At 37.7% G+C, this 26,422-nt stretch overlaps 1 protein-coding gene and 1 long non-coding RNA gene across 9 annotated transcripts in view; one reads left to right on the forward strand and one right to left on the reverse strand.

The window, feature by feature from the left end:
- Positions 1-3,224: 3,224 nt before the first annotated feature.
- Positions 3,225-26,422, reverse strand: part of KCNT2 (potassium sodium-activated channel subfamily T member 2) — a 146,371-nt gene continuing 123,173 nt past the window's right edge. For 6 of the 7 annotated variants that reach the window (XM_054210800.1, XM_054210803.1, XM_054210801.1 and 3 more), the window contains 7 exons: positions 24,615-24,716; positions 21,689-21,772; positions 20,157-20,285; positions 17,495-17,515; positions 13,386-13,686; positions 10,857-10,941; positions 3,225-8,363 (listed from right to left, as the gene is read on the reverse strand). In XM_054210800.1, the coding sequence (XP_054066775.1) occupies positions 8,252-8,363; positions 10,857-10,941; positions 13,386-13,686; positions 17,495-17,515; positions 20,157-20,285; positions 21,689-21,772; positions 24,615-24,716 (834 nt within the window). In that variant the 3' untranslated portion in view covers positions 3,225-8,251. The remainder of the gene's footprint in view (positions 8,364-10,856; positions 10,942-13,385; positions 13,687-17,494; positions 17,516-20,156; positions 20,286-21,688; positions 21,773-24,614; positions 24,717-26,422) is intronic. The other variant, XM_054210807.1, reaches the window with a different exon arrangement.
- Positions 17,080-26,422, forward strand: part of LOC128913381 (uncharacterized) — a 63,338-nt gene continuing 53,995 nt past the window's right edge. The window contains exons 1-4 of one of the 2 annotated variants that reach the window (XR_008467927.1): positions 17,080-17,624; positions 19,706-19,834; positions 19,904-20,045; positions 21,691-21,827. This is a non-coding gene — a long non-coding RNA (uncharacterized LOC128913381). The remainder of the gene's footprint in view (positions 17,625-19,705; positions 19,835-19,903; positions 20,046-21,690; positions 21,828-26,422) is intronic. The other variant, XR_008467928.1, reaches the window with a different exon arrangement.

Genomic DNA, 26,422 nt, shown 5'->3' on the forward strand with positions numbered 1-26,422 from the left:
AGAGGAACGAACCCATTGTGGCAGTCTTGAGAACTCCCTGTTTAACCAGAAGAGACATGTCCACAATGTTATCTTGCCACACCCACATGGGAACTCCTGTTTGACAAAAAGCTTAACCACAATGTTATCGGAATGTATTAGTTTGAGCTGATTCTGTGACTGACATTTTACCTAAACTACCTCAAGCAAGAAGCTACAGAGGGGCCTACCGAAGATGTCGAAACCAATCTCCGTAAAGATAAAAAGAGCTGCTCAGCTTGCTTGAATTTGCGAGCCTTTGGTGGAGCTGCGACTCCCCGGCCGCCCAGTGCTGCTTTTGCCTTCCTACCTCAATAAATATTTATTGAATCTATTTCGGACTCGATTTATTTTAAATTCAACTATAACACGTTAAACCCTATTCATCCCAGTCTGCAATGTACTTTGGGAGTACCATCATTATGTCCTTCTTATTACTCTGAAAAATTTATTTCTCAAGGTCTGTGGCATCCCCATACCAAACGAAGTACCGATTGGACTATATCCCAGAAATTAGCAGTATGGGCCAAAGGATTCTTTGGATTAGGAATAGGTCACCTTAGAACTAGAATTATGTTGTCCAATTTAACTGCACAACTGGAAACTTTAGCGGACCTTACTAATCACGATTTTGAATTGCTCAATACCGAAGTGCAAACGGTCTTGAAAGTTGCGCTGCAAAACTGACTTGTGCTAGATATGATACTTAAAGGCAAACCATGAACAAGCAGAATGCTGTGTTACAATTCCTAATTTATCACTACCTCTTCAGGAAAACCTCCAGAAGATGAAGAAGATAGCTGAAGCGACACATGAGCTGCAGGACCAAATAAAGGACACTTGGTTGGGAAATATTTTTGGTAAAATAGGACAGGTATTTACTGGATGGATAACTAACTTGTTGCAAATATTGATTGTTATCATAATTTGCAGCATTATAGTATGCATTGCCGTTAGTTGTGTTAAGAAAATCTATCTCTCAGGCAAGGGTTCACCGGGAAACTGTGACTCAGGTCAAAGGTGGAATGAGTGGGATCACCTGGCCAAACCGATTTCAGAGCACAAAAGGTGAAATGCAGGTGAAATTCCACTTAGCTTCCTCTCGCCTTGACAGATGCTTATTGATCCTTATCTATGCAGAGATAACTTGGGAGGAGCTGTAGAAATGGCTCAGACTGGGGTTGTCTCAACACCACATCACAGTAAGAACCAACACCTGAATGGTGCTTTTAACAAACAAAATGCCCTGAGTGACATCCCACCGCTATTCGGTGACTTTGAGTACCAGACATCACAAAATAAACACTACCTAAGGAGCCATCAAACCATCAGAGATAACCATTCGAGGTAGTGTAATCCTTTCAGGCACAATCCTGCCCACCCATTGAATCGGGATATTCAAATCCTATGTTTTGGGGAGGAAAATGGGGAGTCTTCCAAGGATACAGCTGACCTGTAGGAGATTCTTCCCCCCTTGTCCAGGATGCTGTGCAAGGTAACTTCCCAGGGATTTAGTGGCCTTACCTGAGAGAGAAGGTAAGTGGTTAAGAAACATACGTATGATATTTGGCATGCTTTAAGATCGTGATTAGTGCTCTCTTTTAAGGTATTAATATCTAGCGTGCTTGTGGTTTGTGTTGTCACTTTTTGGGATCACTTGTAATAGTGCGTCCTGTGAATTGTTTATTCCTTAAATTGCAATAGTGCGTTCTCCATTGTATCCATAAAACTTGCAATAGTGGCGTACCGGACCTGTGAGCGAAGTCCAAATAAATTGTTAATTTGAACCTCCTGGTGAGGTCTTTTTCTTTCCGTCACAACCTTTTCATCTGGACTCTCAAGACCTATTTGCATTTTCCTGGGGAAAGATATGGCTGTGGACAAAGCTCCTTCAGGGCTTTGCTGGGTCCTCCGCTATTGTTCTAAAATTTTAGTAAAAGTTTTACAGGATTTTTTTATTTAAAAAATGGATCCAGTTTTTGACAGAACATATTGATTTTTTTTAGTAGCCGTGGAATTTTTTATAGCTGACCCTGTACCTTATGTTAAGCAATGTAATAATCTGAACTCTGCAACTTTACTCCCTTTACCTGGGGAAGGAACACCACGTCGTGATTGTGCAGTAATAACCTGTGAAGCTGAAAAAAAAACCAACCAACCCCTGAGAATATTCTAACGGGTGTGCCATTTCCAGATCCTGGTCTTGAATTATGCGTAGAAAGGTCCTCATGTTATGTGAACAGTAACCAAGTTACAGGTTATTCAGTAACTACTGAAGATAAGGTAGTGGAGGCTTCACAACTCAATCTGAAGCAAAGTACAGAAGCAGTAGAATTGATGGCATTAACAGAGACTTGCCAGCTCTCCAAAGACTATAACTAGACCAATTCTGTGTTTTGCATTTGGAGTCTGCTACAGTACTGGATGGTTATGGAAGCAGTGAGGGTTTATAACTTCTAATGGGAGTAAATACTGAACTGTTAGAAGCTATACAATTGCCAAAGAAACTAGCTATTGTTAATCATCCAGCCCATCCTGGTGAAAAGACAAAAGAAGAAAGAAACAGGAAACGATCTAGAGAAGTTTTACTATGATTAGTAATTGGTAGTGTGGGTGGTGGCGATTAGTCAAATCATGCTGTACTAGCTTTAAAATTATAAAAGCCCTAGGTAGAACCACATTTGGGGTGCCCCAACTTGGCTGGGACACCTCATGCACATGAGTAAGTATTTACTCTTTTAATTCTGTACCTTGCATCCCAGCCTCTCTCCTTGCTTGGTAGGGCCAGTTGTGAATTTTTGTAACAGTATGCAGTCTAAATTTTGTAGAACATATAGAAAACTTTAGCTCATAAAAAATTCAAATGCTTGTTTTTAACTTTCTGAAGCAGAAATATTTTCCCTTTTAAGCTTCTTGAGAGGATGTGCAAGTTTATGCTTGTGTTGAATTACCTTTACTGACAACATTCTTGCATTAGTAGTGTAGGCAATAATGAAGTATATAACAAAATCATCATTAATGTTTTGGATTAACTTCAGAAGATGACCATAACCAGTTTTGGTCATCTCTTGTAAATTAATATGAATTAATAACTCTTTTCCTGTCTCCCTGAAATGCATATTCTGCATCAAGCACAAAGAACGGTGGCTGAAAATTTAAGTGCAGGTCTTAGACATTTATTCAATGTATGTCTGTTTCAAAATGAGGTGAGCTGTTTCTAATATAATATCAAGAATATGCAACAATATTTTGTGCAATTGCTTTATTTATAAATTTGCATTTATATCACTGCCTTAAAAAAGTATTTTTTATAACCTTGTACAACTTGATGTCACTAACAGTGCTGATTGTTTATATTCATTTCCAGATTGTAGTGACTGATTTCATAGAATGGTTCGGGTTGGAAGGGATCTTGAATATCATCTAGTTCCAACTCCCCTGCCATGGGCAGGGACACCTCCCACCAGACCAGGTTACTCAAAGCCTTATCCAACCTGGCCTTGAACATTTCCACGAATGGAGCATCCACAACTTCTCAGGGCAGCCAGTTACAGTGTCTCACCACCCTCACAGTAAAGAATTTATTACTAATATCTAATCTAAATCTCCCCTCCTTCAGTTTAAAACCGTTACTCTTCATCCTATCGCTACACTCCGTTATACAGAGTCCCTCTCCATCTTTCCTGTAGGCCCCCTTTAGGTACTGGGAGGCTGCTATAAGGTCTCCCCAGAGCCTTCTCTTCTCCAGGCTGATGAAACCCAACTCTCTTAGCCTGTCCTTATAGCAGAGGTGCTCCAGACCTCTGATCCAGCCTCCTCATGGCCCTCCCCTGGACCCGTTCCAACAGGTCCATGTCCTTCTTGTGCTGAGGATGCCAGAACTGGACGCAGTACTCCAGGTGGGGTGTCACCAGAGCCGGGTAGAAGGGCAGAATCACTTCCCTCGACCTGCTGGCCATGCTTCTTTAGATGCAGCCCAGGATGCGGCTGGCTTTCATTGCCGGTTCATGTTGAGCTTCTCATCCACCAACACCCCCAAGTCCTTCTCCTCAGGGCTGCTCTCAAGCCATTCTCTGCCCGGCCTGTATTTGTGCCTGGGATTGCCCTGACCCAGGTGCAGGACCTTATACTTGGCCTTGTTGAACTTCATGACACTCGCACGGGGCCCACCTCTCCAGCCTGTCCAGGTCCCTCTGGATGGCATCCCTTCCCTCCAGTGTGTCGACCGCGCCACAACAGCTTGGTGTCATCAGCAAACTTGATGAGGGTGCACTCGATCTCACTGTCCATGTTGCTGAAAAGACGTTAAACAGTGCTGGCCCCAGTACTGACCCCTGAGGAACTCCAGATATCAAGTGTGATTCAATGCAGCAAAACCTCGTGCATCACTGCTCCAGAATTACAGAAGGGTTGCTGTCAGCCCTACCTGCCCAGGAACTACAGAATTTTGTGTTACTTCTGGTGCACTTGATGTAATTTCCATTTTCCTCTACTGCTGAAGCCTGAAATCTATTTGTTCTTTAGCGATTTACTGGTTCATTGGTAAACAAAGATGTATAAGAAATATTCAGTAATATATATATTTGTACACTTTAAAGTCAGTAAAGAGTAGCTGAGGTGGGAAGCTGTTTGTGGGAGGGGAAAAACTTATGCTGGGAAATAACAGTCCTTTTAATTTCGAAGTCAAAAATGTAACGAAAACTTCACTAACTCATTCAGCTGCAGGTTTTAAAAACTCAAACTGTATGCTTTTTACTTCATAAGTGAATTAATGCGTGTTCTGAAATTGGAAAGAAATAGTTAAGGAAACACACTGCATTCCACTGAAACACTTTTTGTGACTTTTTATTGCAGACTAGGTAACAGTTTTCATAGGTAGGTGTCGCTTCGCTGGAGAATTCCCTTGTGAGGATTAAGTAATTATCTGCTATCGCTTTCTTCACCAGGATTGTGACTTTGGGTACCAAATTGCTTGGTATGTGTTAAGGTGGTGTTGAGGAAGATGGGCATCTTTGAGTTAGGAGGAAAAAAAAATACATACAGTTAAGCACAGATTGAAACCATCCTTTTTTTTTGATTGAGAGAAAGTAATACAGGTTTTCTGGCCGTTTGACCTTTGACAAGTGGTTTAGGATTAAATTTCTTGGTTATCTTGGTGATCGTAGCTCTAAATTTCTATCTACCGAGTGAACTATGATAAGACAAAACAGTCATTTGAACCTGCTGACTGTAGAACTTCAGTGTTCCTTCTCCGGCACCGAGCATAGCAATTACTGTTCCTCAAGCTGGACTCCAGTCCAGCTGGACTTGTATTATGTTTCTGATAACCATGATGAGAAGAAAGCATGATAACATAAGATTGCCTGTAGGATGACCATTAAAGAATTGCCTTCCCAGCCACTGAAGGAATGTGCGTACTGTCTCATTCAGAGTTAATGTAGAGGTGCTTAGGATAGTTCTTGGAAGGCCTCAGTCTCACTAGAATGGTGTCTACCTGTGAAGATATGCCAGAGAAAGCAAAGCTGTTCTGCTTTCAACATGAAAGGCAGTATATTTTGAATAACATAACTTTGTGGAATATTATTAATGGGTTATTAGAACTTGTTTCATAAGGAGCTGTTGTTAGTTTTTATTACCTTGCTTATCTTCCAGCAGATTTTGAAGAGAACCAATTATTTCATTTGGAAAGATTGCCTTTCGTTCATTTTAGAGATTGTAAGTATCTCCAGCTGTCTTTGTGCTTGCTTTAGCAGATCTTCTGGGGCTAATGAGCAATTGGAAATTCATTAAGCCTGGAGATATGTCAGGTCACATTAGATGCTACTATTCAACTCCAGCTGAGTAGCAATTCTGCTGAGCTGGGGGCGGGGGGAAATGGATACACCTGACTGCTTGTTTCTTCCGCTTTATAGGCTGTTAAATGCAAGGCATCATATCCCAGCCGTGGATCCTTGTGGCAGACAGTCCTTAGATCTGTGGTGGGTTCTATAGGCAGGGTACAGGGAAAGCCTGTGAACAGTGTGTGAATGACACTGAAAGCAGAGTATCTAGTTGCCAGCTGAAGGGCAGGCATGTTTCTGGAACCCTGTCTGCATAGTTGAGACTCTGTTAGAAAGGCCTTCAGTATGAAACAAAGGATCCTTGTATTTTTTTTGAAAATACTCAGCTGGAATACAGTCTTCTCACCAAAGGCATTAAAAATAGGGAGTTATTCACACTGCGCATGTGATCTCTTCTGGAGTAACGTCTGTGACAGGTCTTGGACAAGATCCTGTACCATATACTGTTTTTTAAAGAACTGTAGACTTCAGTCTGTGCAGCTATTTCAGTTGTTTCTTTTCTCCACAGTGTCCAGAGGGAACATCTGAAATGCTTTGTCTTTGCCTGTGAATAATTTCATAAATGAGTAGTGTGTGTGGAAAAATAATGGACTCTGTGCAGAATAACTGAAACCCTTCTGAACCATGATGCTACTTTAATATGTCAGTATTAAAAAATTGCTGAGAAACCCTGCTTTCCAGTTATCCTTTTTTCTTTTGAAACTGGTACTCTGGGTCTTCTGATAGCTTCAGTCCGCTGAAAGTCCTCTTTGTTTTTTTTATGAATGATTAGGTTTTTCTGACTTAATATGGAACAGATTAATTAATTTTGGAAGAATTAAGAGGAAGGGAGGGAACAATAGCAGATTTGCTCTCATTCCTAATGTGAATGTGACCTGATTTCAACATCCTTACAATGCTGATAAGCATACTCACATCCATGAGTTGTTCACTGGGCAACTTGCTATTTTATTTTTCAGAAATAAATTATAGTTGTTCTACCAAATAATGTAGAAGAGAATGTAAACAATTTTGACTGAATTTTTGTACGTGTAGGACATGAAGGGAATTCAAAGAAGAATCATTTTTTCCATTGTAGACTACCTGCCGAATTTCTTGTACCAATTCTATATAGGTAATTGTAACAGTAGGGGTTTTTACCTTAAGCATGCTCTTCCCCCTTTGTGACAGAGGGCAAAGCAAGAATGTTGTTTTGGAAGATAATGTACAGGCGTGCTTAATTCTGTAGAAAGCTTGACCAACTGTGGCATTCTTGCACGTGTATACTGGAGATTCTCGAGCAGATTCATGTGTTTCATACATTAGCAGATGCTTTCTTGTGTACTTAATGCCAAAACGGAATCTTCAAATCCATGATGCCTTTTCACGTAGTGGGGTACTACATTAGTTTTATGGAATGGATTATAAATTTCTTTCAGTTTCAATGTGATACATAATTTCATATGAAAATGTATCACTTTGGGATAATCTGAATGACCAGGCATGAACATAGTTTGGACAGTTGCAGTTCTGGCATATTCATGGAAATAGGAAGGACTTGGGGTATGAATCATTCCCTAGAGGGATGCTCTCACTTTTGTATCATAATATCTTCAGGCTTCTATTGACAAACTCATTAAGGTTAAAAGGGTTATATTTTACCTGAGCTACCAGTGTTTGCAGCATCACACAGATAGTACCTTCCCAGTTTTTGCAAATGCAGGGGGCTGCCTGTGTGAGATGACAGGGACTTTCCTCCTGGTGGGCTCCTCTGAGCTAATCTGTCAGTGGCTATGCCTCGGATCGCAACCTCTACGGTGAGACTAGGTTGTGTCATTCAACCTGACCTGTGCAAACACAGAGAACTAACGCTCAAGTCCTGGAGGCTAAAATGGCACTGAAAATAACCTGTTCTAATATAAGTGGGTGACAGGCTGAGATTGAAAAATATTTCAAAGGCTGGATTCTTGACACACAAAGTCTTGTTGGCAGCTTTAGATATTAATAAATTTTCTACTACAAATTATGCATGGTGTCTCTACAGACGTCAGATAATCTTTACTGACGTAGGTCAGAAGCTTAGTCACTGACATTCTGTCACCTTGATAAATATGCTTAGATGCGTCTAAGCAAAACGCATGATGGAATCTGTCACTTTTAAAATAATTTGTTCATATTGATTAAATAGCAGTAATTCTGTTAAGCTGACAAAGTTCAACTACATATTGAATAGGCCACAAGCCTGACAATCCCTTATGTCAGAGTTTCTAGACACCGTATTTCTAAATTTGGTCACTTACCCACTGTCATTTTGTTTCCAAAATCTGCATAAAATGTACCACTCAGTTTTCAAAATGGTTAGTGGAAACGACATGTGTATAAAATTGTCTCTTAATTTTGTGATGCGTTACATATCAAAGTTGCGTTTCCTCCCTGGTGTCTTGTCCCACTGTATTGCAGAAGCTGTCTTTTCGGCTTGGTGCAGTATTTGGAACATAAGCCAATGGATCAGGTCGGATCAAGTACCTATAAAAAGAAATTATAACTCTTATTAAAAAAGCTTGGCATGAGCAACGATAAAATAAGTGCATACAGCTGTAATGTTGAAAAGATCTGAGGAAGACTTAGAGACTTATTTTGACAGTGCTTAATCTAGTTCCTGTTGGGTAACTTGGACACTTGGGTAACATCACTCACTTTAGATGCTAATAATAAAGCTTTTCACATTTTGTCTGCCTAGATATCATCTGTATGCGCTAGGCACAACTAAACCTTAATTTTGACTGACAGCTCCTTTGCCCGTACCTCTGTATTGCTTTATGCATCTCCTTTATTCATTATGCCTTAGAGAAGGGACAAGCAGTCCACAGAGTAATTTCTAAAAGAATTTTATGAGAAAACAACAAGATAATTCTTGTCACTGTGCTCAATAAATAAAAAGGATGATGTTGATAACCTTGGTGTAGGCTGACAGTCTGGAGATGGACCCTTTTTCTGAGAACTTCTAGTAGATCTCAATACTTGAGGAAAATGCCTCATGAGTTTGAATCTAAGTTTGAGATGTTTTAAATTATTGCTTTTCTTAGGATAAAGATGGAAGAGCTTCCTGTTAATTTGCAAGTGTAAATTCTGCACTGTTTGGTCAGCTGTCTCAAATGACAAACTATTTGATCTGGGACAGCTTTGGCTCTGACGCAGGAGCAGCTTTGTGCTGCTGCAGATCCAATATTTCAGTGCTTTCCAAAGCCACTACGCTTCTAAATAGAGGACAGACAGCTAGATTCAGTCCCAATATCTTAAACTTGTCAAAAGATGAGCCGTACGGTTGAAGCCAGTGTAAATGTTATTTCAAATACTGGTTTTGACTTTTTTTTTTTTTGCAAAGAAAGAAAAATTAAATGTGAAAGAATCCTTTCTCTCATATCCTTGGAAAACTTGATGCCACATATCTGTCCATCTCCTCCTCATCAACCAAATGAAAATGCTTAAATATCCAAATAGAGATCTTGTGCATGCTGTGTGGTACTTGTAAAGATTTGCTGTATTACTTTGCAGTGACCCTGAAGAAAGTTTCTGTTTTTACAGGCCATGAACTCCTACCATTCAGCATAATGAGTATGTTTTGCCCCAGACTTACTTAAAACACTGAAGGAAAAAAAAAAACCCTGAAAAATTCTTCAACAAAATGCAAAATGGAAAATCCTGATTAACTGAACTAACATGTTGTGTAAGTGCATGAGCAATCACTGCCGTGTTTCCTGCAGAACTGCTGTATCTGTTTTCAGCTCACCTAGTAACAGACTGTCTGTGGTTCCTCAAAGAACGGGCTCATGACTCTGCGGGGTACGGGCTTTATGGTGGATACCCAGGAGAATTGCCCGATCTCCATGATTTAGAAACACCACCTGCCTCTGCTACTTTGTTAAAGTTTCTCCTTCTGTCAGGGCTAAAATAGAATAGCAGTGTTTCCTCACTCTCATAGCCTGAACTTATTTCTGTAAGAAAAGAGTGGACTTAATTATGGGATTAAGAAATGTACTCCTACTGCTTCCATCTAAATCGTTTTCTCATAGTATCTATTTGTTTAAAGTCAGACTTATTACCCTTTATTTATAACATTTGGTATTTTTGTTTATTCCACAGCAATTTATTTGTTTTGCTGATCCAGCCAATGAAACTGAGGAGTAGTGGAAGTCTGCTCTGTTCTGTTCATAAAATCCAAATGAAGCGTGCTTAAACACATGAAAAAAATCTTACTTTTACTGCTTGATTTATTTTTTTCTTTTTAGGAATAATTTTTCTTAGATTTTGGGGGAAATTCAGGTCTTTCTGTGTTTCTTAACACAGCAATCATGTCAGACTTCAGAATGAGAAAATGCCTGATAATTACCTAAAATCCTCGACTTTCAAAACTTTCTTGGTAGTTCAAATCTGTGTTTGTTTTTTTCTCTTGGTTTTTTTTTCCCAAGTAGTATGCAAAATTCCTGGTAAGCAAGTGAAAAAATTTCCTCTGCTAAGGTCCTACCATTTGTATTCAAATTATCTTAAGCACGAATACCGTGTGATATTCAGGGGAAGACTGCTGTTTACTTTAAAGATCTTTGGATCCCTGTAATAAAACCCCATTTGAAGAAAACACTGATTTTTGAAGGGTTGATCTTTCTATTAAGACTTTGTAGCTAAATTATAAATAAGAATGAGAATATTAATTTTGTGAAGCCATCCAGCAGCTTTGGTTAGATTATTTTGTAAATGTACAGAGTAAAAGGAGGATGAGAGAACACGGAGGTAAGAGCATTACTAACATATGTATTATATATTTATATGTGCATTTTAACTATATACATATATATGTATAATTAGGTGTCTATTTAAATAAAAGTCTCCATATTTTATTTTTTGCAGATGCATGGGAAAGTTTGGGGTTCTTTTCCAGCAGAAAGATAATAAAATAAATTCAGGCAGAAAGGTTTGCAGGTCTTGTGATTATTTTTTTTTTTTTGGTGTGCTTTAACTTACACTATATCATTCAGCTCTAGTCTTGTATCTGGAGAAGGATTGATCAGGATGTAAGAAAGAGTGTTCTGATGGTCGTTCATTGCATCTAGAGAACAAAAAAACCCCAAATTAATTACATTTACAAATAAATCGTGAAAACTATGATATCTGACAAAGTAATTTGATGAAAGATCATCTTTGGTTCATAGACCTGTCAAAAAGTGTCTGGTGTCACAGTGATTTCGAATAACTTCAGCAACTTCTTTTCATCTGCACTTGAATTGGAGCTATCTGTCATAAAATCTTTTGAGTTATCATCTCTCAAAATAGCCTGTTTTCTTTCTGAATGTCCTAAAAATGTTCTGTTGCATCTTTTTCAGTCATAGCAATTCTAAATGCAACCCAGTTTTAGCGTAATTTACCAATCTGTTATGCGGCTTATGTTAGTGTGTAGGAAGTAGGAACTTCAGTCCTCAGTTGGCATTGAGGTCAAGCGATAAGCAAGTTTCAGTGCAGGTGAACAGCATTCTCATCCATTTCCAGTTTTGGTCAATATAAACCTTTTTTTACCCTTTCCCTATTTGTCTAGTAAGGATTTTCCTTTTATCACCTGTGCCAATGGGTTGAAATGTGAATGCTGTATAAATGGAAACTGGTGTTTATTTCTTGCATTTTTAACTATTCTTCTAATGGTATGTTACAAATGAAGGCCGTAAGAATTTTTTTTCTTTTTTCTTGAAGGTTTTTGCCTAGTTGAGTCTCGCTACACTGTTACACCTGTCATTGCAGTACCTTTCAGACAGCTTTCTCTTGGTACGCTTCCTGGGATGCTGCAGTGAGACTGGTTTTAACTTAATAGGACTGAAAAGGAGAGGTCTTGCTTCGGTGTTAATTTCTCTCTTTAGCATTTTAGGGAAAATGATTTGAAATACAACAGCCCCATTCAAGTTTCAATCCAATTCCTAAATCTTTTGTTAATGAAGTATTATTGATATAGGTAGCATTATTATAGGTAGTATTATTGATATTGATCTGGAGGTTGAAAAATCACTATATTGGGAATTTTCTAGTATGTGCAATTTTTCTACATGCTTGTATCACATATTTGCACCATCATAATACTTCGATCCATACTTCAATAACTTTGCACCATAGATACTTCGATCTAGAAAAAAATTAGATAAGTTCACACAGACTCAGTATAGATGCAGTTATACAGTTAAAATGGTATTTTACGATACAGCTTATTTCGGTAAAGTGAAACTGATGCAAAGTATTGTAACTAGTTATACAAGCACCTGTACCACCATACTAACATCACACCTCTACTAGAAGCTTGCATAGGCAAAATCGTGTTGTGTCTCAGTTGGCTTAAATGAATTCACCGCTTCTTGAATTTAAATTTGGAGGTCTTGGAGGTTATTAGGTTATTAATGTAAAACGGACACCAAAGATGTGAAATCCTGGCTCTACAGATCATCCTTATACATGGAGATACATAAGCAGCTGTGATTTTTGTTTCCTGGTTTGTTGGATTTTTTGTTTCTGTTGTTCCACACACGTGCAGAGAGGTAGTACTAAGGAGCATGTTTTAACTTCTGCAGGGAGCTAACTGGCATGATTGATTCCTGCTACTGTCAAAAGATGTTTTGACCCTGCATTAAGAATGTGTGTAGTTAAAATGGACAAATAAAAACATCCATTCTGCAGGAAATATCACATTTACCTTCTGATAGTGGATATTTTAGGGATAAATCAAATTTTAAAATAATTGTGTTAAAAAATGAAGAGTAACACATTTGTAAAACAGTACATTTTGGATTCTTCAAATGAAAATTGAGTATGGGAATGCCAGTGCTAACAATTCTGAAGTAGAAAGCACTAAGCTCCAGACTGGACCTACTATGCAGACAAATAAGATGGGATCTAGAAATTCTTGGTGTTTCAAGGAAAACTAGAACCCATAGTTCTGGAGGCTTCCACACAACAGAGCCAAGGCTGTAGAAAGGCAATCCTTCCGAGCTCTTCTCAATCACTTTAAAAAAAAAAAAAACCAAAAAACCAACCAAACAAAAAGAGCCCTCCCCCTCAACAAAGGAAAAAGCAACCCAGCATCAGCCTTGCTGAAGAAGGTCTTGATGGATAAAAACGGTATCTAAAGCCCTAGCCAAACATGCTTTATAAAATTACTTTTATGTGACACTTTGGCATTAATTTTAAAAATTGGCGCAGTTGTTCAATGACAGGGGAATGTTTATATTTTCTGCATACACATATCATATGTGCTAAATATAAATGTGACTGACACGCTCCCTTCTGAGCTTTCCATCTGAAAATAGGAATGGGTGATTATAGCACCAATTAAAAACACTTCAGCAAGTTTCTCTTTAAAAAAAAAAACAACACAAACCCAACCAAAAAAACCCCAACAAAACAAAACCTTTATCATAAACTTCATATTTTGTTTATGGCACCCTCAGTTCTTAAAGATAAGTTCAGCTTGCATAATACTGATGTTTTTATTAATTTAAAGTATTACAGTAATCATACCATATCCTGCTGGAGAAAGGCCCAGATGCTTCATTCTGTTTTTCACAAGTTCAGCAAGCTCCTGTCTTTCTGACCTTCTGTAAAGGTTCATTCGCTGCTGGTTTATCTTCTCAGCTGTTTTACCGGAGTGTCTTGGTACTCTCCTGCTCAGCCGTCGGGCCCACTGCATGCTTTTTCGTCTTAACAAGGGATGATCAGACTGATCACTGGATGTTGAGTTACGATGATTATTACGATAACTAATCTGTTCTTTGATGTCTTTAGTGTCTTCCCATTCTTCCACACTGATAGAGATTTGAGACTTGAAAGAAAAATGACAAGAGAGATTAAGGACTTTAAACAATAGCAGCAGACTTTTAACACTGGGTTGAACATGTGTTTTGGTTGCCGTGGAGCTGAGGGTGTTCAGCTGTTCGTATTTAGCAAGCGTTCCTGAATTGGGCACCCTTTATGAGAGTTTGCTTTTTTAATGTAAAAAGCTTGTTTATGATATAAATACATTTCTCAGGTGCAAAAGCAGTTAAGTGTTATTTAGTGCCTGATTCCATTTTGATTCTGAGAAGACCAACTCTAGGCTTCTGATACTGCCTTTCCTGAATCTAAGCATCCGTTCTGAATGACCTCTCCACTTTCTTCCAAGTCTACCTATTTTTAAAAATTCAAGTTCTGTAACGGCTTTTTAGATGTATGTTGTGGCTTCATTAAGTAACAGTTCAACTTCGGCTGCACTGTTTTGAGTACTCTTTTAAGACCACAGGTAGAACGTGCCTGTTACCTGTGTCTCAAATTCCCAGGCATTTTTGACCTTCCAGCACATAGTATCTGGAATGCTTCTGTGTCTGAAAATAGGGATATACGCAGTAGCCTTCAGTGTGATTCAGGGCACCTCTTGCAAATGAGGTAATTAATTCTCACTTTAAAGCATAGTGATGTTGCTTTTTCACTCATATAGTAACAAAAAGCAGCAGACTTAAGGGCCAAAATCTGGCCCTCTGTTGCTGTGTTTCCTTAATGCCAGCCAAGTATGACCAATAGTATATGCATACAGCATTACTGATGTAGCTCAAGTGGATGGGTTACATGCGTAGTTCTAACATATACAAAAAGATCATAAGGAATATAAGAGGAAACATTTCAAAAGATAACTTCAAAGTTGTTTTAATGTCTATTTTACCTTTAACTTACTTTTAGCTTCTAGTTTCAAAACTATTTCCTTATAATCGTGAATTATTGTTGTGATCTTTTAAACTATCTGCTATTGACATTGAAATAGTGAAGCCCTTGCTGTTATCAGCGCAGTCATATTAGCAAGTTACTGGTGACTGATTTCAGTGTGTTGAGTGTTTAAAATAAACAAATGAAGTATAAACCAAAGATGACTTAAAGTGGAGCTGGCTCAGTTTGTATGACTCCCGAAAACTAGGAAGAGTTCACAATATGCAGGAAGGGATCAGTGAATAAAGCACATTTAACTGAAAAGCTATTGAGGCTCTAAAGGCCTTTTCCCGTTAATATAAAATCTGAACGCAAGACTCTTATCGTCATCAGTGTTGAATATAACCTTTCTTTAAGAGGCTCAGTACCCTCTTCCACACAGAATCTGTAAGGTTCCTGGAGTCCATAAAATAATATTTGATATGAGTAAGTCTGACAGTGTGAGAAACATACTAATTTTTTCCCTTTTGCAGAAACTAGATTTTATCTGTGTAAAAAAAACCCCAAACTCAAGCAAACAACAAAACAATCACAGCCAGTAATTAAAAAGAATGATGAACATGCTTATGTTGTAACACTTCAAGTAAAATCAAATTTTAATATTCTAGACTAGGATTTTGCAATAAGCCTCATGCAAAGACCCACTAGTTTATTGAGGCTCTTCAGCTTAGTCGGCAACAGAAAGGTGTTTTTTTTGAAAAATGACATGATTTTTGAACTTTTGTTACTGACTCAGCTGATGTTATTTTGGGTAGGGCATAAGAGAGAGCCCTGAATCCCTGTCTACAGGAACACTATTGGATTTTTGTTGTTGTTGTTTGTTATTTTAAATTGACATTTTGGTTTTGCATGTATTTTTTAGTATGGATTAAGGTAAGCAAAGTACATTCCATATGATAAGGTGCTACTTATGGACAGGAAGGTTCTATTTGGAGTGAACAAATCTTATAAACTTGAGTATAAAGGATGGTCCTGTTTTGCTTTTCTTCCTGTCTGCATTGGCCGTTTTCCTTGTCCAACTCTTGATAAAACAGCCGTCTGGATTTGCTGCCGCTAGTATTGGGAAGGCAGGGACCAACCATCCTAATTACTACAGGAGGGTAAGTCAAATTTTTTAAGCCAGAGAATAATCAGGAGAGGCCAAGTAAAAGAACAAGTCTTTTGATTCTGTGAATCTGTAAATCCTTAACTTGAACTTTTGAAACACTGGGATGGGTGAGTTGAAACCATAAATGAAGGTGGAAATTAAACATTTACTTAGGTGACTATTTAGTTTTTACGGTGCCTGTTGAGAAAGGTGTGCAGAATGGTCCTTCCTTGTACGCAGGAGGAAAAAATTAAACTGTTTAAAGATAAAGCAAAACCAAAGAAACCCAAACCCTCTTTCAAAAGCAGCACAAAAATGTGCCTGCCAGTGGCAGCTGTTTAGTACAGAGAAAATAAAAGCCCAGTGCAGAGTACTTCTGTGTGCCCCCCTCTGTTTTAATCAGTCTCAACATTTCTTCAAAAATACCATCATAACTATCATTAATCTATTTTGGGGTTTAGTTGCTTTAATTTCTTTTCATTTAATTTCTGTTTTGCATAACTTGTAAACCTGCTGTATGAGAAGCATAACTGATGATATGGTGTCACTACTACTATATAGAAGTAATTGATCAACATGTTTGATGAAGTGTATATATTTTTTTGTGATTCCTTAAAAAAGAAACATGGTGAAACCTCTAGAAAATACCAAGATGCATGTTAAGACACCAAACATCAATTAGTTTCTTGGATCTTTGTTCCCTTGCCTTGCTGCTCCCTGGGAGCTAAGTGTGTAAAATATGAAACAGTTTTAATGTGCAGATTCATCTATTGTATTCTAAAGCAATTCCTTATTTTTATGTAACTGCCCGTTTTATGTTAAAAGAACTTTACTGTTCTGTATTCCAGTAGCCCTAGGAATGCTCTTCTGCTCCAACAGCTGTCTGAAGCATTGTTAAGTACAGCCACATATTCCTTTTATGATAAACTGGAAGATTTTTGTCCACTAGCATTTAAGATGTTTAGGATCAAGGCTTTTGCCAGACTGTAAAGACGATCAGTTATCTTCAGAATTCAATAGGGACAGACCCAGTAGGGATCAAATTCTATTGGGCTTTTTTGAATGTCCCAGTCTGCCAGCTTTCAGATTTTTAATAAGATTTTTGTGTTTACAACAATGTTGCTTTAAGTTTTATTTACTCAAGGATAATCCATTGCATAGTTCCGTTTCTTGTAAGGATTTCAGTCCCAGGGTTTAACCCAGTGTACCGTTTTTGGCTGTGTTCAAGTTAAATTTCTTCATAGTAGCTTGTATGGGGGTAAGTTTTGGATTTGTGATGAAAATGGTGTCGATAACCCAGGGATGTTTCAGTTGTTGCTGAGCAGTGCTTACACAGCCTCAAGGCCTTTTCTGCTTCTCTCAGTGCCCTGCTGGTGAATGGTTGGGAAGGGAACACAGCCAGGGCAGCTGACGCCTACTGTCCAAAGGGATATCCCATACCATGTGGCATGGTGTTCAGCAATACAAGCTGGAGGAAGATGAAGAAATGGGGGGACTTGCGGAGTTATGGCATTTGTCTTCCCAAGTATGTATGATGGAGCCCTGCTTTCCTGGAAATGGCTACGCGCCTGCCTGCTGATGGGAGGCAGTGAGTGAATTCCTTATCTTGCTTTGCCTGCACACCTAGCTTTTGCTTTGCCTATTAAACAGCCTTTATCTCAACCCCCGAGTTGTCTCACTTTTACCCTTCCAGTTCTCTCACCCATCCCACTGGGGTGGAGATGAGCAAGTGGCTGCGTGGTGCTTACTGCCTACCAGGCTTAAGGCACGACACCCAGAAACAGGCAGACAATAAGCAAATACTTACTTGTGGAGCCATTTCTCGTGACTGACAAAGGAAGGGGAAAAAGAAAACAAAAGACAATTTAAACAGAAGTGAATCTAAAACAACAAACATGGACTGTTTTAACAGGAACCACAGAAAATCAGCTACACAGGTAATAAGGAAGACTTCATATCTCTTTTTTTTTTTTTTTCTTTTTATGTAATGAAAACGGTTTGAGTCATAGCTGCAGGTCATTGAGAGGCAGGCTAGATTTGCTAGTTATTCAGTAACTAGATCACTGAAAACTTGCTTTCATTTTAAAGGAATTATTTTTATCTGTCAGAGTGAAGTGAGGGCTTCTCATTTGCATAGCACAAAAAAGGAGTTGTCAAAGGAGAAATCATACATGTAGAAATATTAATATTGGCATATTTTGTTCTTGTGACTCAAGTTAATGATTAACTGACAGTTTCCAGATGTGTGCAATACAAATTAAGTTTTATATGTCTATTTGAACTCAAACTGATATACACATTGGAGGTTCTCTGAATTGGAAACCTTTGGATTATGGTTAGAAGTCCATAATTCCTGAGAAAAATAGCAATTCACGTTTCTCTAACCTTTCATTTTAAAGATCTCATCCAACAATATTTTAAAGTTGTTTCTGGCTTAATATACTGAAAAGCTAAAATGATAGCCCATGCTAATATTATTTTATTGGTGTAATTAGTTGAAAATTCCTTTAACCTCAAAAGAACTGCTTTGCAGAAAGATTACAGCTTTCAGCATCTCTGTGAAAGCTGGCAGGAAGTAACAGTAGAACTCCCCTTACCTATGGGACAATGGCGTCCAGGCTGGTTTCAGTGTCTGAATGTCTGAAGAAATTGCTTCTTTGTAAAAGATAATCAATAACTATCTTAAACTAAATCTGGGCCTGGTCTGATCAAGCACTTGAGCAGCTGCATGTGTACAGGCTCCAGAGGTTCCCAGTGTTCTGGTAAAATTGTGAGTTTAGAGTTAAGTGGCTGATGGTTCCAACCTTGTTTTCAGAAAAACATTTGAAAGATCTTTAATTTATCAGTTAAGCTTGCCTCGGAAGACTTATTTGAGTACGTACGCTTACCCCCCAACCCCCACCAAAAAAAACGTTCATGTAGAAAAGGCAAATGTTACTCTCATAGTTAGCCCTGCCCTGTACAGATGCTGTTTGCCAGTCAGCCTCTGTGTTTGAAAGCCTGTGAACTCTTTCGTCTTGTGAAAGCATGTAACTCTGACAAAAGGGTTAGGCTGATGGTTGGACTAGATGATCTGAAAGGTCCCTTCCAACCTAGGCGATTCTATGATTCTATAAAATGCAGAAAGGGAAAAAACAGGCCACCAAAATGCACTCTTCACAGTATGTTGTATGCTCACAGTTAAACTGTTCTTGATTCTCTTTTTTGGACCTGAAGTTAAATAGCCAGCTGTGAATGTGAGAATGAAGCACTGCCATTAATTTTATCTCACTTATCCTTATTTAATGAATTCTTGGAACCTGGCATATCCTCTGTTTTGTTGAAAGCTATGACAGACTTTTTTCATATTCGCAGTGATGCTGCCTATATTATTCTCCAAGGAATTATTTTGATGGATTATATTAATGCTGCTACGTTTAAAAAAATCAGCTGACATTATTGCATTGGCTAAGCTGTAAAACCCACCTGTAGATGTTTTGATGGTCCACAGAGAGAGACAGTAGCAAACTTGGTGGAACCTTGCAAAGCTTTCTGTAACCCTTACTTTTAAATGAATCTTAACTGAATGTTTGTACTTCCTTCAAGATAAATCTTGAGGTTAAGCATTACATGGCTTAATATTTTATAACATTATATGGAAGAGAAAAATACAAATTTTTTGTCTTGGAAATCAGTAACTATGAGTATTTCAGAAGAAAGGAGAAAGTTGTTCACTTGCATTTTAGAGCTGTATTTGAGTCATGGTTTAATGAGATGGCAGTATTAATGGTCATGTAAACAAATGGTTTATACATGACAAATAAAAGCAGCACAAACAAAAAAAAATGCATGTTAAATAGTCAGGAAAAAATATTTTTGTCTTTCTTTGTGTATATATAAAGAAATGTATACATTTGTATGGCAGACACATAAATACGTATATACAAAAAATTACCACTGTTTGGCAGCTAAATTTAGAGAAATCCCACAATACTTTTAATAACATTAATTTATTCTCTTGTTGCTCATTTCTCATTAGGAATTCATGTGAATTGAATTCATGAAATGCCACTGGTTTTGAGATATACAGCTGACATTCTTGTCACACCTGATACAGGACCGGTAATGGATACTGCCATTAGTCACCGCATGCCAGTTTGGCTGAGAGGTAACTATCCTAGCCTGTCCCATCTGCGCCAGACCTGCCCCTTGTTTTCAACAAGTCATTTCTCTGTAGGTCAGCACTGGAATGAAAATCAGTATGTAGACTGGGTATTCATGAAGTCTGTGGCTGAACGTGAGCCCTGAGTTAATGTGATCGTCTACATGTCAGCAGAGAAAGACCTTCAGTGGGTTACTGGAATTCTGTGCATTTGCAGGTATGGCATTCACAATATTCTTTAAGTAACTGATTCCCATTCTTGTGAGGACCAAAGAACGTTGTATACTCTGTAACCAAATCCAAAGAAAAGTATAGTAAACTGACATACCTCAGATGTTGTAAGCTTTTGGGATTCTGTCCTATAGACTCCAATTGGAATGTCTCCTGTAGAAGAACAAAGTTTCTGATATAGTCTGGCATATGTCCTAATCCATAGATCCTCTTCTGTGATTTTCATCTGAACAAATAATAATAGGAAGGAGGACTTTTAACTCTTGAGGGTTTATCACTTATTCACTACACTACTCTAGAAAAAATTTTAAAACCAAACACTAGCTGGTGGTGATCATATTGTAGTATTGCACCTTTGTTCCACAACAAATCTGGAGCTTCTGTTGAGTTTGTAGACACTGTTTTTGTTCTCTCCCTGTTTTAGAGACATTGCAGTGCAAATATTTCAGTCTTATGAAATTACTTCTGTTCTTGTTTTAAAATTACTTAAAAACTCACATGGCATCCTTCATCCAGTGCTCATATCTGACTAAAATATAAAATAATGAATTAAATATTGACAGCAGTAAGAAACTGGTGATGGATGGACTGAAAAAAGCACAAGTTATTTTAAACGCAGCCAGGTAACTGTTCACTATACTGCTGGCTGGATATCTGGGGAGAAAGGAATGGGGGAAAAGTAATACACAAAGCATAAATGGCATAAGAAAGTCTTAAATTAATCTCAAGTATTTTGTTACTACTACACTAGCTTTATTTCAAGATATGTGAGCCTCTTTTCAGAGATTCAATTGTCTTGCATTCACTGTAATAAAACATAATGACTGACCAACAAATTCATAATTGTTTTTTATGTAAGCAACTTTCTTAAACCATCACTAATAACTTCCTTTTTGAGAACAACATCCTGCAATTCTTTATAATTTCCCAGAAAGCAACTGGTACATAATTCAACTTCTGTTCATGTGTTTGCCACCTGTGATGGATGTGGGAGGAAAACAGAAAGGTGGGGTTTATTTTTAATAAAAAATAATTTTTTATGGGTTTGTTTTTGTGTCTGTGTATATACATATAAAAATAAATAAAGGCTACATTGGAAAATATTGATATACATAATAACAGATGACTTTTGAACTTTGACATCTAAACTAAAACCATTTAATACATCTTAGCATTAAGTAGAATCCAGTTCTGCCCTTTGTTGCTTATGATGGAAATGGGTGTTGTGAAATAGCATTGTGTGTAAGTGCTAGCCAGGCTGTACAATATAGGTAGTGCTTCCTGGTTTTTATATACTTAATTTTTAAAATCAGTTGCTGAACTGCCATTGCTGTTTCCTACAAAATGCACTTTTCTTGTGTTTTCCTGTCTTTCCTATTTTTTTTTTGTGCTTTATAGAACGTATTGTGTTTTCTTGGGGGGGGATGTTTTTTGCTATGGAAGTAACAAAAAAATGAGTATGTCTTCTATCTAATTTTCTTGCCTTTCCCTGGTGAAAAAGGGAACAGATGGCCTTTCTTGGACTTTCACAAAAGGAAGCGCTATGCAAAGAAAGTAGAGGTATTTTGCAGACAGCACAGAATCTTCTCTGGTAGTATGTAATACTTTATTTATTTTTTAATAACTTACAGAACAAAGAAACCCAGATCCTGGTGTGGTATCAAGTCCCAGCAGAAGTCTTGTGATAGAAATCATATAATCTTTCACAAATGACTGCAACATGAGGGACAGAAAAGAAAGGAAAAAGCTTTAATGAACAGACGAGCGGGTAACCATTAGTAGTACCATGTGTGAATTTCAAACAAATTGCACATCTGTGTTTACAATCAATCTCTTTATCTTTTAAGTATTTTAATCACCACAGAAATAGCTATCCCTTTCTTTGTGCTGAATCAACTTATATATAAAATAAGGTTTTTTTATTTGGTTCTACATATGCATCCAACGTACATACAGGACTCAAAGAGACTAAGGCACAATACGGCACCATGAAAGCAAAGGTGAATGTAGAAGTAAGAACAATGGAAGTAAGGTGTTAACCTTTTTGCGTTTGAAATTATAATAATGAAATCTGTGCAAAATAAAAGCTGTCGTATGTTAGATGGGTCTGCAGTACTGAGTTGCTGGTAATACTAAGGTGAGACTCCTATTACTTTAATTCAAACAAGTCATTTACCTTTGCCAATCCATCTATTTTTTTAAGGGTTGATCTGCCTTATCTCAGGTCAGGCTTGTTGCTCTGCTAACAGAATTGTTTTGCTGATTGGTTAAAAGGTAGAAATTAAGCTAAATGGAGAAGTGTAGGCTAAGACTGGGAACAGATATTAGATCAGCTAAAATCCCAAATATTTTTCCTTCTTATGAGTTGAGCTGCTGGAATCAAAGGGCCACATGGGTGCTCTGCTAACTGTGGTAGGGACTGTTCATTGCCACCTCTTCTTAGGTGTAGTAGGGCAGCGTTCAAGGCAGGCTATCAGTCCTTGTTGGAACACAGCTTGCAATTAACTCTTTTGGTTTAATGCAAATATGGAGCTAGCAAATAGGTTTTAATAAAGAAATACCTTACAAAGGTGTTATATACATCCTCTAGAATTATAGCATCTGACTTCATTTAAGCTCAGAAGCTAGACAGATTTAATTTGATACATAGTGATTTGATTATTTTAATTGTTACACTGGTAATTTTCCAGTTGTGACAGGGTAAATGCCAATGAGCATCTTCTTGAAAAGAACAGAATTTTTTGTAATGTTCACTTATTTGTTATCTTGGCTGCATCATTTATGCTATGGAATTATCATTAGATTAAAAGTGTATTCACATGGATTTGCTAGACCAAGTTTTCATTTTTCAGTCAGTGTCCTAAAGATAATTCAAAGGCTTTTCTTTTGGCCTAAAATAGGAAGCACTAGATGAACCCCACTGTTTCCCATGTCATTTATTCTGTTCCTTGTATGCAGAAGAAAAAGATGTCATACAGAAAAGGATGGGACCGTGAAAAAGAACAGAGAACTTGCTAACATTGTACTTTTAACATGGAATAAGAAAGATAATTCTACAAAAATGACATTCACCTGAGCGGTAGAATTTCAAAGAAAAATGGGTGAAATTTGAGTGAGAATGAGTGTGTGGGTTTTTTTTTGTTTTAAATACTTTCTGGTGAATAATTTTATTCTGTCAAATCATAGCATGACCGATCATGTCTAGGAGCAAGTATGAAATATTGAAGTTCCTTATGTGCTGGCAGTAGTTGCTGATGATGACAGGTCTGTTTCTCTATAGGTGTCTTAATCTACTTTTTAAAAAAAATTTGCCATACCTGGTGTTGATATTCTGCAACATGATTAAAAACATACTTTATAAGCATACACATGTATTTTTAAAACATCTAAAATTTGATAAATGGCTTTACATGTGTTGGCGTGTCTGCTTTTGGTACCTGCCCACATACATGACTGTTTCATATATTAATGACTTTTTGAGAAAAGCTTAGCTCCAGGAATTTTTCTATTTACGTTGAACTTGCCTTCAGCGAATTTATTTGGAAGCAGAACACCTTTCATGCACCAAATTACCAAGTAAAATAATTTCCCTGAACGAACGTTTAGTGCCTGAATACAAAAGCATCCACAGGCATAGGCAAAGTAGGCAGCTGCTTAGGTGAGCAGACTGCATAGGCCATGGTGGCGTTGCTGCTTATTCTGTGTAGCTAGATCCCCAAAGGCTAGTGCCAGGGGCTGCTGCTTGGGCATCTCGGTGTATCAGGGTGTGCAGAAAGGTGGTCATTGCTGAGCAGCAAGGGCAATATTCTCCTGTTTGTCCACCCTGAAATCAACAACTACTACCTTCATTTGTCCTGACCCCGTATTTTCTGATATATTGTTTCTTCAGCTGTCTGAGGCTGCTGCCCTTCCCTTATCCCCACTGACTGTCATCACTTTTCACATGAGGAGTTCCATCCTGGATTCTTGGGCAGTTCAGTGCTGCCGTTTCTTGCCCCACTGTCTCTTTGTAACCACCGCATATGTGTCTTGTTAGGACAAGAATGGATTACTTCAAGATATGATAACTGGTCATCTGGAGGTCTAGTCAACATGAGTAAGAGGACAGGACCCAATAAAGTAATTGAGGTCTCTATCAGCAAATGCAAATGACTGAAAAACTAATCATAAAAGTAATTCTGTTGATTTTCATCATTAGACACACTATTTTGTGGGAATGGGCACTGCCTTTTTGTCACAGAGTACAAGCGTTATTAGTTTGTATAATCTGTATTTTAAGTAGGCCTTATACAAACTATCCTGTTTATTTGAGTGTGGAGAGGTTCACAAACAGTAAATATTGTTTAACAGCAGCATTCCTGAAAGAACACGGTTTTTGGGTTAATAATTGAGCTAGTACTGTCACTGGAACATGCTCCATTATCTTTTACCTTTGATTTTTCCTGGTACAGACAGGCATATTAAGGTAGGAAAACAGGTCATCTAACAATTAAGTACAATAAAATAGGCAGTAACAATTCATGTGTGAGTTAAGTCACATTATTGTTCGTAGTACCTGATAAAGCAGCGTATCCAACATACTGATGCTGAAAACCCTGCCAGCAGCAAAGGGCAGTCGAAACATAAATGCCAGATTGGATCCCTTCTCCCGCTCTTTCTGTTAAGGAATTAAACAATAGAAAATACTTTTAGTGCTGGTTTTGGAAGGACGATACTAAAAACATCAAATTGATATTAACTTGAAAGAGGTCAAAAGTGTAAAATCTCTTTACTCCGAATATAGTTTCTTTATACAAACTTGTAGCATGTTTGTTCAGTACTTAGAGTTTTTCAGGTTGAAAGATTTTGTTTAATAGATGATCTGAAAGGTCCCTTCCAACCTAGGCAATTCTATGATTCTATGATTCTAAATCCTTTTAGATTCATGCCATAAAATATTTTATAGGGAACTGGCTGTGAAGTGACTATCCTCCTACCTTGTCACTCAGGTATTATGTTTATCCTTCCATCTGTTTAGAGAAATATGCAGCAGATTCTGGTTTTGTGCCGAGAAAAGTGGGATAAGGCAGGAGATATTTGGGGAATAATTTGACTCTGTACCCAAAATTCTATGATAAACATAAGGATGTAACTAATTGTTTTATTTTAAAATGGAAGCTTAGAAATTTATTCTCCCTCTTTATTTTATATGTCTTATATTGTTTCCTCCCATCTCTTATTACAGGCTTGCTTTTTCTTTAGTCTTGCTTAAAAGAGACTTGTGAGAAACACAGTTTGTACTCAAGTCCTTTGCATTCAGTTCTGCTTTATTACTTGCTGACTTATTCACTTCCCAGAGAATACTGCGGACGTAGAAGCCAGAAACGTGCCAGTGTCCCAGCAGTTTTATTTCACAAGTGTGATGCTCAGCAGCTTCTTCCCTGACACTTTTTGAAATTAATGAGGAAGGTGATAAAACTACTTAAAGAAAATCGTAGATCATTTCTAGGAACATAAATAAAAGATCATGGCATGAGTGCATCCTGTACAACTTCACCTATATAGATGATGTTTTAAGACACAGCTAATAATAGATGGAGATCTGTATTTCATTCTCAGTCTTCCTATGCTTGTGTCCTTGCTCAAGTCATGAAGTTCAGAATTTTTACTTTAACTGCTTTCTTCCTAAGTAATAAAAGGTGTACAGTTGTGTTTTTGAGTTCTTAGCATATGTATCCTCCATATAGGCCATTTAATTCAAAGTTAATTAATTATTTCCTTTTGGGTTTGCATATTGTAAGAATACCGGAGAATGTCTGCCCAGAAGGTCAAGTTCATAAACTTTTCAGTTTATTTCCCTCTTTTCTACCTCAAGTTATAATTTTATCAAATCCTTTTCAAGGTTCTTTATCATGGTTTTATCTTCTTACTATTTGTTAATAAATACCTATTCCTTCATAGCAGTTAATTCTATGATACCAATAACAAAGTACCAAACCCAAACTAACCTGAAGCCCTGTTTTGGCCACTCTGTCAGTGGCTGAAAGAGACCTAGGGCCCATCTTGATTTAATGTATTCTCCTCTGATAGAAATAGTAATATGGGAACTGCCATCATAGGCTGTAACTGTTGTGTAGAAACAATGCAAAGTTGCTTTAATTAACATACAAGGATATAGGAGGGCGGCAAGAGGTCATGCAGGAACATACAAAGGTGGCAGAGGTAGTGGCTTACTACAGGCAACAGTCAGTGCACTATTAGTTTTGGCAAATGGTGGTTGTTGCCCATGTCAGATAGAAGATTAATCAGAAATGTGGGGATGGAAACCTCTTTACAGTTGCTTTCTTGACATGAGGGATTTTGGATTGATAACACTTCACCCCT

Source organism: Rissa tridactyla, chromosome 8 (assembly GCF_028500815.1).
Source record: "Rissa tridactyla isolate bRisTri1 chromosome 8, bRisTri1.patW.cur.20221130, whole genome shotgun sequence".
Taxonomy (NCBI): domain Eukaryota; kingdom Metazoa; phylum Chordata; class Aves; order Charadriiformes; family Laridae; genus Rissa; species Rissa tridactyla.